Source organism: Haliotis cracherodii, unplaced genomic scaffold (genome assembly GCF_022045235.1).
Source record: "Haliotis cracherodii isolate W230 unplaced genomic scaffold, xgHalCrac1.p SCAF_1, whole genome shotgun sequence".
NCBI classification, from domain to species: domain Eukaryota; kingdom Metazoa; phylum Mollusca; class Gastropoda; order Lepetellida; family Haliotidae; genus Haliotis; species Haliotis cracherodii.
In genome coordinates, this window is record NW_027266264.1 from 6010581 (window position 1) to 6024378 (window position 13798).

A 13798-nucleotide genomic window follows, 5' to 3' on the forward strand; every position below is an offset into this window, starting at 1 on the left:
TTGTTGAAGAAAGGCTTTATCATTCCTGTCATTGTTTTCAAGTTCTCTAGACCTTTAGTTTTTACAAAAGATATACTATTTTTCTAATTAATGCTAAAAAACAAAGCTGGGCCCAATTAGCATGAATAGGGTGCTAGACATCTCCATAAATATATTCCTTCAAACACTGTCAACTGGTTCGGAGAAGAAACAAAGTTAATGGTTTGAGATACATAGGGCAACAGGCTATACTCCAAGTTCAAGTAGGTCTGTCCTGCTCCTAGTGAGCAAAAATCTGAGACAAAGAGCTCAACACATAATAAAGTATATTACCCAGTGGATGACCATCATCACAAACTTGTGTTATTCATTTCTTCAACAGAGAACTTGTCTGTACTTACTGCAAAAGATTTGTTTCAACACTTTTATCACAGAAATAGACAAGGATAAGATTCCCTGTAAATGTGCCTACCTCTTCCTGCTGCTGATACTGGTGGTAGTAGTCATTGTAATACCCTTCCATGTCATCATCCTCGTCCGAGTCCGCAGACATACAGTCGGCGTAAACCGAGCTTCCTGTCGACTCTACGCTCACCAGTCGTTTTAAGGAGGTGGCTTCAACTGGCTGGGCATCAAGCTTGGCCTTCTTGATGTCATCCAGTGTAGGCTTGTATCGTCGAACCAAGTCTGCCAGTGTGCATGAAGGCAAATGTTGAAACAATCATTTCTAGCTTGGTTTCCATGGGAAAGTGTAACTATTACAGTTAAAGTTTCATAATAATTTGACAGAATACCGTATATGTATGTCATGTCAAATTTCGTAATGATACACACAGAAATTGCTGCGTAATGGGCAAGAACGACATTTTCAATATGGCTGCCAGGAATGCATTGAAGTTTCAGAGAATGGAAAAGGTAGCACTGGATGGACGGATGAGATATTTCATTGCTCTCTTATGAGGATGCCTCATCCTAAAGCAGTTTCTCAGATGTTACCATGGTTACTAGGGCATTTCTTCTTTGTCTTCCCTTCTAAAATATTGTTTAACAGTTCACATCACGAAAAACAGGAGGAGTTTCAGTACTACCTACTTTGTGAGTGAGTATGGTTTTACACCGCTTTTAGCAATATTCCAGCAGTATCACGGCGGGGACTTCAGAAATGGGCTTTACACATTGTACCCATGTCGGAAATCGAATCCGGGTCTTCGACGTGATGAGCGAACATCTTAACCACTAGGCTACCCGACCGCCCTCTACCTTTTAAGAATAACTCTATACATGTATCTGTAAAATATCTTATTCTTACTTGCCGCACACCTTTTTAACAGTAAAATATTCATAAAGTTTTAAAAACATTAGTTGAATATTTCAAACTGTCTTTAGCTTACAATCAATAGGAAAATATTGCTCATATTTATTCATTTATTTAATAAGGGTACCTTTTAATATAATTACATCATGAACATATTTAATTTATCTGTCTGACCTGTCTCTAAACATGGCCACGGTATTCTACACTAAACAATCATATTATTAACAGTTGACACACATCATTGTTACAGCATAATATCACAATAGTTTGTTGGAATGAAAATATCCATCACATATAGTACTCTATGCATTTACAAAGCATTCACCTGATGAAGGACTGGCCATACTGAACAAATTCTCATGGGTCAACATAACGAATAACATAACTGGTACAGAAACATAGGCCCAGATTTATAAACCAATACACCCTTGAAACAGGCTATTTCATTGGACCACCAATACACCCTTGAAACAAGCTATTTCATTGGACCACCAATACACCCTTGAAACAAGCTATTTCATTGGACCACCAATACACCCTTGAAACAAGCTAGTTCATTGGACCACCAATACACCCTTGAAACAAGCTAGTTCATTGGACCACCAATACACCCTTGAAACAAGTTAGTTCATTGGACCACCAATACACCCTTGAAACAAGTTAGTTCATTGGACCACCAATACACACTTGAAACAAGTTAGTTCATTGGACCACCAATACACCCTTGAAACAAGATATTTCATTGGACCACCAATACACCCTTGAAACAAGATATTTCATTGGACCACCAATACACCCTTGGAACAAGTTAGTTCATTGGACCACCAATACACCAATACACCCTTGAAACAAGCTAGTTCATTGGACCACCAATACACCCTTGAAACAAGCTAGTCCTCTGGACCACCAATACACCCTTGAAACATTTTAGTTCATTGGACCACCAATATAACCTTGTAAAAAGTTAGTTCACTGGACCACCAATACACCAATACACCCTTGTAACAAGTTAGTTCATTGGACCACCAATACACCCTATGGAAACAAATTATTTCACTAGATGACAAATACACCCTACTCAGACCAGTTAGTCCTCTGGACCACCAGAAAACCCGAAGAGTCCTAAATCTCATCATGTTAAGGCTTGAGCTAAATACACTATATGAAGGATAAGTATAGGAAATCTCCTGAAAGAATTTCACTTCAAACATCTACATGCGTCAGTGACATTTACACATAAATGTCTAACACATATTCCTGCATGTTTTGGTCGGACATAAACCTTGGGGATATTTATGACTTCATCACATGATCAACAACCTACCATCCCTGAGTTTTACTAAGATAAACTGGATAGGCTTGTTATGTAGACTAGTTGATTCTTCTCCTTCAAGAACTTGGGTAAGTAAGGTGTTCTCTGAAAAAATACAAATTTCATAAATTGTCATTTCCTAAATCTACAGGCACAACTCTCAGTGTCATTAATTGTACTTTCACATTTGTTTCTTTCAACCACATATATTTGAATAACAATTCAGTTCAAAACCAAATCTCAGCGCTGTTTTTAGTGTTTGGGTGGAGACTTTAACCATTAGGCTCCAAATATATTAAAAAGTGAAAAAACTAAATGAAAGTAGTGTTGTTTTTAAATCTGCCAACCAGAAATAATCAAATTCTTTATGAAAAAAATCACATTTACTGTCACTATCAACATGATCAATATACATTAATGATTTAAAATACTATAATTAAAACCTGTTGAAAATGTATCTTGAAACAATAAAAACTATTAAAGACGCAACACAATAGGAAATAAAAAATATGGGTTTTTCAGATCAAAAACGATGTTTTATTGGTCTGTTTTCAGTCGTACAAATGGGTATCTCTCATACCCTCACGTCTAGTCGCACGTTTAAGAGGAAGCCAGAAGCTGGAATGTAAACATTAAACTTCTTTCCGTCCGCACCTCCCTATGACATATCAAAAATCTTGAAGAATAAGCCATCAAGCAGGACTGGACTGGATTACTTCCCTGTGGGGATGGCTGGGTGGGAACGTACGACTGAAAACAGACCAATAAAACATCGTTTTTAATCTGAAAAACCCATGTTTTAGTCTTTTCAGTCGTACAAATGGGTAGAATACGACGGAACACTGGAATTAGGGTCGGGAAAGTAATCAGGCAGTGACCACTTTCACGTCGAATGTACCAAGTTCCTCACCCCTGTAGTGACAATAGAACATTCGACCAGATGCACGGACGAGACAAGTTGTTTATCACGAACGCACAGCATGGTTAATGCTCTTCGACACACAACTAATTATCGATGCGACAGGCCAACTGCACGCGTCAGTTGAACTGCGATCGAAGTGTGGTCGACGAATAGTTTAGTTACAGAGCAACTCGCAGTATACAAGGTAACTAAAACAGCATGGACAGGACAGAACGACAGGACAACTGCACACGTCAGTTGAATTGCGATCGAATGGTTAAAGCTCTTCGACACACAACTAATTATCGATGCGACAGGACAACTGCACACGTCAGTTGAACCCGGATCGAAGTGAGGTCGGCGCATAATTTTGTTACAGAGCAACTCGCAGTATACAAGGTAACTAAAAAATACGAGCAGTACTGTAAAGTATGGGAAGACGATGCATACACCGAATAACCATAATAAAAAGCAGAAGTACTGCACGCAACAAAAAACCATAAGAATGCGTACATCCACCAACAGCTTTTATTGTAACCTGTTATATGTCACGAAGTGTCGAGCAAAAACTCCAAAGTGAATAAAACACAAATCCACTGTCTTTTCTGAGAGATCTGTTGTGCCACCACGAGTGGACCAAACTGTTTGAGTCCTTCAACATCTTCTGTGGAGATATCTCTAAGATAATGCGAAGCAAACACTAAAGTAGATCTCCAAAAGCAGCCCTCCATAATAGCTTGTAGCGAACAATTACTGTGGAGTGCTAATGTTGAAGCGATGGCTCGAACTTGGTGCGGATGAGAGGAGGTGGGAGGTGCGAGTCCTTGCGCCTCGTAAGCTCTGAGAATTACCGCTCTCAACCAAAAGGAGAGAGTATTTCGTGTAATCTCTTTCTTTGCATTGGTTGAGAGCGGTATGAACAGCCGTCGAAAATGTTGTCGTCGCTGTTCAGAACGCTGCAGGTAAATACGAAGCGCACGAACTGGGCACAGGGTGAGATCAGCGTGATCATGAGGGCCCATAATGGCAGACAAGGAAGGAATGTGGAACATTCTCGGATCTTGGCCAGGAAGTCATGGTTACGCTGATCGAATGTAATTCGACCGACGTCAATGGCATGTATTTCCGAAATTCTCCCTGCCATAGCCAGCGAGAGAAGGAAAGCCGTTTTCTGAGACAATAAGTCGAACGCGACCTGATCGAGAGGCTCGTAAGCCTGACTAGACAGGTTGCGCAGAACGACATCGAGGTCCCAGGCCGGCGGTCGGAATTTACGTGACTGATCTTCAACCATGAAGGCACGTAGAATCTTCTGCAACTCCGGTACTTTAGTGAGCTTGTCGCTCAAAGCTGCCAGATATGTCGAGATCGTCGACCCTTTTAGACGCCGAGATGACCGGAGATAAACTAGGAACTCCGTCACCTGTGGTGGGGTCGCTACCGCCGGGTTGAAGTCATGAGACCTGGCGAAAATGGAGAAAGTGGTCCACTTGTCATCGTACAGCTTACGAGTCGTAACTCGATGTGCCGACGAGACAAGCGATGCCGCTTTAGCCGAATAGCCTTTCTTCATTATCGAGGTCTTAAGCAAACCCAGGCGTGAAGCTGGAAGTTCTTTATCCCCGGATGCACGTCGTCGGTGTGAGGATGAAGAAGGAGGTCGTCTCGATCGGGCAACGGGAACGGTGGGTGATCGATGATCTGAAGAGGTTCCGGGAACCACGTTCTGGCCGGCCAATAAGGCGCGACCAAAAGCAGACGTAGGTTGGCCGTTTGACGAACTTGCACCAGTATCGATGGTAACAGCACTGTTGGCAAAAACATGTAAGCATCAAGACCCTCCCATGATACCGCTAGAGCGTCGTGGTCCCATGCCCGTGGGTCTGGAACCGGCGACACGAATTGAGGGAGGCGGTTGTTGTACCGGGTTGCAAAGAGATCTACTAGGGTCGATCTGTCAGCAGATGAAAGACTATCGGATGGATCATCCACTCCGTAGGGGACGGCCTCGATGGTCTTGACAGGGCGTCGGTTGTCACATTCTTGGCCCCCGGGATGTGACGGGTGCGTACGCCCATGTCCAAGTCGTCGACGAGGGCGAAGAACCTGAATGTCCGGTCCAGAAGGGCCGCCGACCGAGTCGTTCCCTGTTTGTTGACGCAGTGGACGACTGTGGAGTTGTCCGACTGTATCATCAGCCGTTTCCGACGGAGTCGAAGTTTCCAAAACTCGACCACCCGAACCACTGCTTCCATCTCGAGGCAGATGATGTGGAGGACCTTTTCTTCTGGCGACCACAGCCCGGCCGCTTGGTCGTCCCCGAAGTGCGCTCCCCAGCCTTCCAAGGACGGGTCTGCAAATAGGTGTAGTATGAACGGAGGCTCGCTCATAAAGACGCCTTCACAAACTTTCGACGGCTGGAGGTACCACTCCAGATGACAACGTAGCTGAGCCGGACGTGGAACCAGGAGGTTGGGAAACACCAGGTGGGGGTACAGCAATCTCTGCAGCGGACGAAGTTGAAGACGACCTCGGCGAGTCAGGTCTTGGGCCGATGTCAACAGACCGAGGACTTCCTGCCACGTGTGCACCGACGCCGGGGCATGTAGAAGTCTCAGAACGCTGCTGACAATCTTGTCCCAACGGTCTTGAGGTACCTTGACCAGATTGACTCCCGTCTGGAAGCGTATCCCAATGTACTGTAGATCCCGAGTTGGTACCAAGTCCGACTTTTGAAAGTTGACGATCCACCCGAGGTACCGTAGTAGACTCAGGGTGGTCGCCAACTCTTCTTGAAGGGCTTCTGTAAACTGGTGAGCTTGGAGCCCGTCGTCTAGGTAGAAGGTGACCCTGATCGCCTGCCGATGGAGCCATTCTACGATCGTCTTCATGATCCGTGTGAAAATGCACGGGGCCGTAGAAATTCAAAACGGGAGGGCCGCCCACTGGTAATGAATAGCTTGGTATTCGAATCGGAGGTACTTCTGGAACTCGGAAGCTATTGGTACATGTAGATACGTTGTCCTGAAGGTCTATCGAGACGAGGAAGTCGTTCAGAAATATCATCCGACGCCGAGAGCTGAGGGATATCATGGTGAATGTGTTGGGTTGTTGGGGGTATGTTGCGTTGAACTTTTTGAGATTGAAAATAAGCCGCATCTTTGTGGAGTTTTTCTTGGGTACTAGAAAGATGGGCGAGTAGTACCCCGGCAATGGTGCCGATGTCCCAAGGCGAAGTTCAGCCGCCTTTTCCACCAACAAATCGATGGCCTCCGTCAGCCGATCCGTTGGTGGAATGTGGAATGTCGGGGATGACGACAGTGGTGGCGTCGATCTCAGGCGTGGGGCATAGCCTGTTGTCAAAATGTTCTGAACATAAGGGTCGTTGAGGAAAACCCACTTTTGGGCATAGTGATGAAGTCTCCCCCCTACCGGAAGCTCGACTAAAGGTAGTGTCACCGGGGGAGACTCCAACCACGGCGACGGTGGGGGAAGGGACCTCACTTCCTCCCCCGCTGGCACTTCCCCCTCTGGGATACTTGGAAAAGGAGACCTGGCGACCTTTACTGTCGGAATCTCTCTTGCGGGACGGCTGTCGAGGCACGTCCCTACGGAAGGCCTGTTGCACATTCTCGTTTCGGTAACGTCGTCGTGGGGCGTTCGAAACCGGTGGCCGTCTGGACAGGTTGTGTGAAGCCAAAATGATGATGTCACGCTCGGCTTCCCTGGAGTACTTGTCCAGAACGTCGTCGTTGGTACGACCGTCAAACAACTGTTGCGATGACCACGGGGCCCGTAAGAGTGACCTGCCATGACGATCAGGTAGGTCCGTGCAGTCGAGGTAACCATGGCGACGTGCCGTAGTAATCTGGCCCGATACATATCGGGACTGGGCGAAGACGTCCGACATCCACCGTTGCATACAGGTGAGGACCGTTGGCACCGTCCTGTCGTCCTCGGGTTCTTTCTCCTCAAAGTACACTGAGAGGGCCTCATCGCTGTTGACAGCATAGCAAGGGGTTGTAGCTGGTGACGAACAGCAGTGTCCATGGATTCCAAATGCCTGTCTTCTACAAGAATTTTGGAGGGCGCTGGTTTCTTGAAGAGTAGCCCCCAATCCAAATCCCTAGTCATGGGTGACGAAAACGGCATGCCATAGATCGGGTAACGAGATCGACCAGGCGGCTTGCAGAAGCTCTGCCCAGGCAGAGCAGAGGCAAAGCTCTGGTCCATATCGTGAGCCATGGCTCTGAAGACATCGGGAGGAGAAAACTGAAGAGACTGCGGTGTATCTCTGACCTTAAAGCCCGCACGCGTCGGTTTGTCATCGTCTTGTGATAACTCAGGTAGAAAGTTAGATAGCCAAGCAAACAACTCAATGTCTTTGGGAGGCCTAGAAAGGCTGTCGTCACAATCCATCGTCGACGTCGATTGTGGAGGCGTAGATGAAGGAGCTGGTGTACTAGTTGACGGGCCAGGACCCCCGACGTAGTCGTATCCTTCTTGGTCGACGCCGTCAAGGCGAGGACCACCGCCGTGATTTGGGCTATCAAAGTCGGGTCGATATGCAAGTGAGACAAGGTCGTCGTTCTGTCACTATCTTCACTACGACGCTGAACTCCCAGAAACTCCCTGCGAGAACGTCGCACGTCCCCTTGAGGACGAGGGCTACGATCTCTAACTGTAGAAGTACTACGATCCCCATCATAGTTATCGTACCTACAACGACCTCGATGTCGATGAACGCCCTCGTGTCGTGTACTGTCTCTCGACGAGGCACTCGACCTGTCGTCCCGACCTGTCGTGTCCATTGTCGTCCCTATCGTCGTTGGTAGAACGAGATACGGACCGACTGGGGACCGTAGTCCCCTCATGGTCCTCATCACACCCAGTCCAGTCGTAACATGGGAGGCTGAGTGACGCTCTCGATCAACCGATTGACGAAGATCAGTCGTGCGGGTAGTATCATCAGCGGGTAGTATCATCAGCAGGCGAACGGTCACGTGACTATCTTCACTACGACGCTGAACTCCCAGAAACTCCCTGCGAGAACGCCGCACGTCCCCGTGAGGACGAGGGCTACGATCTCTAACTGTAGAAGTACTACGATCCCCATCATAGTTATCATACCTACAACGACCTCGATGTCGATGAACGCCCTCGTGTCGTGTACTGTCTCTCGACGAGGCACTCGACCTGTCATCCCGACCTGTCGTGTCCACTGTCGTCCCTATCGTTGTTGGTAGAACGAGATACGGACCGACTGGGGACCGTAGTCCCCTCATGGTCCTCATCACCACCCAGTCCCGTCGTAACTGGGGAGGCTGAGTGACGCTCTCGATCAACCGATTGACGAAGATCAGTTGTGCGGGTAGTATCATCAGCAGGCGAACGGTCACGTGACTTGTCGAAAACAGAAGTTGACTGAGGCGGGTCTTTATCAACTGATTTCTTAGGTGTGGCCGACCCGCCACCCCCAGGGCCTGATGTGGAGGGTGCAGAGTCCAAGGATCCAACCGATGTCCTTCTCTGCTTGTAGAGCTGGTCAGCGGCCCGCTTCGACAACGCACGAAGATACAAGTTAAAGTTTATTGAAGACAAGTTCTCACATTCTTTACAACGTTTATCCCACGAACACGTTGAATACCCGTCCTTAATGATGCAGGAAGGACAATACTTGTGAGGGTCCACTTTAGACAGTTTTTGTTGACACGAGGCACAAATGCCCGACATATTGCCACGTGTAGAATCCCTGTCAAACAGCGAAACACATATTGAACACAACAATGGATTACCAAGGATTACATTCCAGGAGTCTACAGGTAAGACATATTATTATTATAAGCGATAAGCACTAGTAGAATACAAACTAGCAGTCTACCGCGAAAGACTTTCTCGAGCGACCAGCTCAGAGGCGCGCTGAGAGATTTGTGACATGTCATAGGGAGGTGCTTGCGCAACCGGACGGAAACAAGTTTAATGTTTACATTCCAGCTTCTGGCTTCCTCTTAAACATGCGACTAGACATGAGGGTATGAGAGATACCCATTTGTACAAATGAAAACAGACTAAAACATATATTTGAAATTGGAATGATTATTTCTTTGACTTACCGACCAAACTTTTTTTACCAAAGATCATCTGTTAATCAAAACAAAAAAATCTAAGCAAACAAATCATTTGCTACAAGCGAGTGTATCCTTGTGGATAGTACCTGGGTAGTCCTCCTCAGACACGCACAGCGAGAAGTTGCAGTTCTGTACCTTGTCCCAAGCAAATGTTAATGTGTTGTCACTCTGAGAAAATCCTGAAATAATTTTACAAAAAATCATCAATACTTCCATGCTTATCATTTCATAAAATACTTCCAATGATGGAAATAACTTTGAAAATATTGTTAGTGCTACAGCATCAGTACAATCATTTTTTTTACAGAGGGCTTCTCCCCCTTTTGCAAACAGCCCAACCAGAACATACTCCCTCAACACGATCAATCAGTTAATGATTCCATTTCTGACCAACCATTTACAGAAAAGCAGACCTTCTGTGATTACAAGTTTGCCCCAAATCAATGCTTTGCTTCCAAAGGGATTGTCATGTGTGACTCTACTTTAATCAGTGTTCATAGCACTTGCAGAAGAAGTGAGAATTTTTTTCATCTGTAAAATGATTTGTTTGTTTGTTGTGTAACGCCGCACTCAGCAATATTCCAGCTATATGGCGGCGATCAGTGTAAATAATTGTCTGGATTCGACAATCCAGTGATTGACATAATGATCTTCGATCCACGCAATTAGGATACAATGACATGCATCAACCAAGCGAGCGAGTCTGAACACCCAATCCCATTAGTTGACTCTTACGACAAGCATAGTCGCCATTTACGGCAAACATGGGTTGCTGAAGACCTATTCTATCCCGGATCTTCATGGGCCTCGATGAAATGAACTATTTAGGCAGGCAGGCTATTATTCCTCATGCTGCTGAAAGCACATACTAAGACTGCTGCACTAAAGTTCAAATAAAAAAAAGTCAAATAAAAATGCAAAGATGTAACTCCTGAATACTCTCGTTCACTAAACTTATAAATTATAGTGTTTGGTGTGAGGTCAAAGGGGTTACTTTGCATAAATCTGGATTTATTCAGTACGGACACCGGTTTTACCTCCATAAACACAAGAAAGTACTGAAGTCACTTCTTAAATAGCCTTATGTACTGACAAGACTTCAACATGTTTATCAATAAAACATTTATTTGATGAGGGTAATTTACTTCTAACTGACAGCTCTACCTGGATTCTCCAGGACTTGTATTTCCAAATAAACCATAAAGAAGTTTCACATATTGAACAGGGAATGAGTGAGTGAGTTTGGTAAAATGCAATCTCACATTAAAATCAGATTTTAGTTCTCGCTAAACAAAGATCTCAGGACATCCCATTATGGGTCAAGTCAGACAGACATTTTGTGAATTTTGACCTTCCAGTGGAATGACTGACAAGAAGTCAACATTTGCCAATCAGAAGGCAGCTTTCTCGTGCTTTACGGCACTAGCTTCAACCCGGTGACTACGCTTCGAAACATATTTTGACAAATTCTCGATGAAAAATTTGAAAACTGAACAAAACAACATACTGGAATGGCTAATAAATGGCCTAGATGGTATGGATTTAGTTGAAAAGACAATAACTGTTGTTCGGAATTTCCCATGTTCATTTTTTCGATGTTATATGATTAGAAAACACATTCTGACTGTCACTTTCTTGATCCGAAGTAAAGCTCTGATTGGTTGGTTTAAAGGTCCTCCTGACATGACCCATAATGGGATGTCCTCAGATCTTTGTTTAGCAGTAGAGAGAACTAAGATCTGATTTTAATGAGATGCATTTAATGCTGATTTGAACAGTATTCCAGTTATATGACAGTGTGTCATCTTGATTGAGGAGGAAAGCCTGAAGTGATGCAGGTCTCAGGTGTTTACCACTTTAGTGAAACCACATTTCTAACAGCATGCACGGTCAGGTAATTATGACCTTGAAAAGTAACTACTGTCACAGACCAACACAAATCAAAATGTCCATGTTGAATAAGAAGTATGACAACTTTGAAGGAAATATGAACAGGAAATATTTTCAGAAAAGGATGAACACAGCAGCCAGATTATGGTTTCATGTTCCTTATATAAAAATAAACCTTGGGTCAATGATGTTGTTCATCTGAGTCATGGCTAAATATGCCAACGAGAGCAAGCACTAAAAGGTTCATGAAGATTTTATACAGGCCAATCAAACTTTTCAGGTATATTCTTCTCTTTCTCTGCTTGCCATCAATCAATCATGGTTTTGCATGCCATCAATCAATCAATTCAGCTGACAATGGTAACATGTTCTGAGTAAATCCTCCTGTATGAACCAGGTTACATTTGACACTGCCTCTACTTCATGTTGATGCTGTCTACAACCAGTGAGTCACACACAGCACAATCACATGTATGCAGTTCACCTGATAAAGAAGTATGATCCGTATAACAGGTTTTAATCAGCTTCATCAACATGGAAGGTTGCCAACAGATATTAACTGCGTTTGAATCATAATTCATTAGGCTTTAATAGTTCTAAATATTGCATATTATACATGACCAACATTATTTTTGAAAATATTGTAGTAACAAAACACCTCATATGATAATTTGATATAGCTTTCTGTATGATAAGAAACCAGTGGGACTCTTATTATTTTGTATCAGTAACAGGATCAAGGATCATGATAACTGGTCTGAATATAGAGTATTTCACCTTTTCTATATTTTTTTTTTGCCAAACCGTATATAATATATAAACAGAGAGAGAGAGAGAGAGAGAGAGAGAGAGAGAGAGAGAGAGAGAGAGAGAGAGAGAGAGAGAGAGAGAGAGAGAGAGAGAGAGAGAGAGAGAGAGAGAGAGAGAGAGAGAGAGAGAGAGATGTATACAGATATGTATATCCACTTTCAGGATTCCAAACAGGCAAATTAGAAAAAGTGTTATTTTTGTAAAATTGGGATCTTTCTAGCATACTTTTTTTCTTAAATTCAGTTGGTTTAATAACATTGCTTGGGTCGTCAAAATATTGGCCTCTGAAGAGGTCTAGATAAATCACTGATCAAGTTATTATCTCAGCATGTTCAATGGCAAAATGCATAGTTAATTTTTATCAAATCAATATTCATAAATATTTTGTTTTTATTATCAACTTGTGAAGCGTTACCACAGAGTCTAGATTAATGTAGTGTTGCAGCACTAACACCCTAAAGTTTAGTTTCAAGCCTAGAACAAATAAACAAGCTGTAAATCTAATTTGTGCTTTGAGTCATGGTTTCATATTTGTAGGTTCATTTTTTTGGACATGGACTGATCATAATGAAACATGTCCTGACAACATTAAAAGCTGATAGTGACATAAAAGAATGTATTTTCAAAACTTAAATAAAATCATAGGGTTATGTTATTTGTAATAATTTTGGGATCCACTGTAAAACAGCAATCAGTCTTTCACTGTGTTCATAATTTTAGGGTAAGTTGGCACATCGAACTAGATCATACCTCATAGAACTTGAAAAAGAAGTCAAATTTGGTTAGTCATTAAGATGTCCTGATTCAGTACTTGGACTGGAGTTTAAACAGGGTCATTTACAGACACAGGAGTCAAATAGGTCCATCTAAATAGGCTTTCTTTTGGTTTCATTTTGAATGACATTTAGTGTTTCATAAACTTCATAATAAGAATAAACAGCTCAAACCTGTTATTGTGATTTGATTGCTTTTTCGATATTAAAATTAGCTTATCAAAAACGTGACAAAAATCATTAATGTGATGACCATGACAATATCTAAATACGGAAAATATGGTTTTCCCAATAGTGGCAATACGTCATACCTCGTCTAACAAGGATGTACTTGTATTTGTTCAACTATGAAACGAAGTAGGTATTAACTTTATGGTCTGTGTCAACGCTAGTTTGCAAGCAGATAAATTAGTTGACTGCTACTGTCAACGCATTGTCAGTATGACAGCCAGGCCTGCATGGGCGTTGTACTCGCTTGTTTCACCGGCTTGGTTAAAAGGCTCCAATTATTACACACAACCTACCTGTAAATGACCACTTATAATTTTCGCACATAGAAATAACTTCAATACAGTCTTGCTTAAATTTTTCCAGTCTATTGCTGGTAGACATAGTGATCCCTGATGTCCAAAACCTTCTCATACACTACTTTCTATTTGTTGAGCAACAAGATCATGTTTACTTCCGCAT

The 13798-nt window shown here is 43.4% G+C and overlaps 1 protein-coding gene across 2 annotated transcripts in view; it reads right to left on the reverse strand.

Annotated features, from left to right (window-relative positions):
- Window positions 1–13773, reverse strand: part of LOC139471736 (protein mono-ADP-ribosyltransferase PARP6-like) — a 64788-nt gene extending 51015 nt beyond the window's left edge. For both annotated transcript variants that reach the window (XM_071254226.1, XM_071254221.1), the window contains exons 1-4: window positions 13633–13773; window positions 9722–9814; window positions 2619–2711; window positions 452–666 (exon numbers count right to left, since the gene is read on the reverse strand). In XM_071254226.1, coding sequence (XP_071110327.1) covers window positions 452–666; window positions 2619–2711; window positions 9722–9814; window positions 13633–13750 — 519 coding nt within the window. In that variant the 5' untranslated portion in view covers window positions 13751–13773. The remainder of the gene's footprint in view (window positions 1–451; window positions 667–2618; window positions 2712–9721; window positions 9815–13632) is intronic.
- Window positions 13774–13798: the final 25 nt, after the last annotated feature.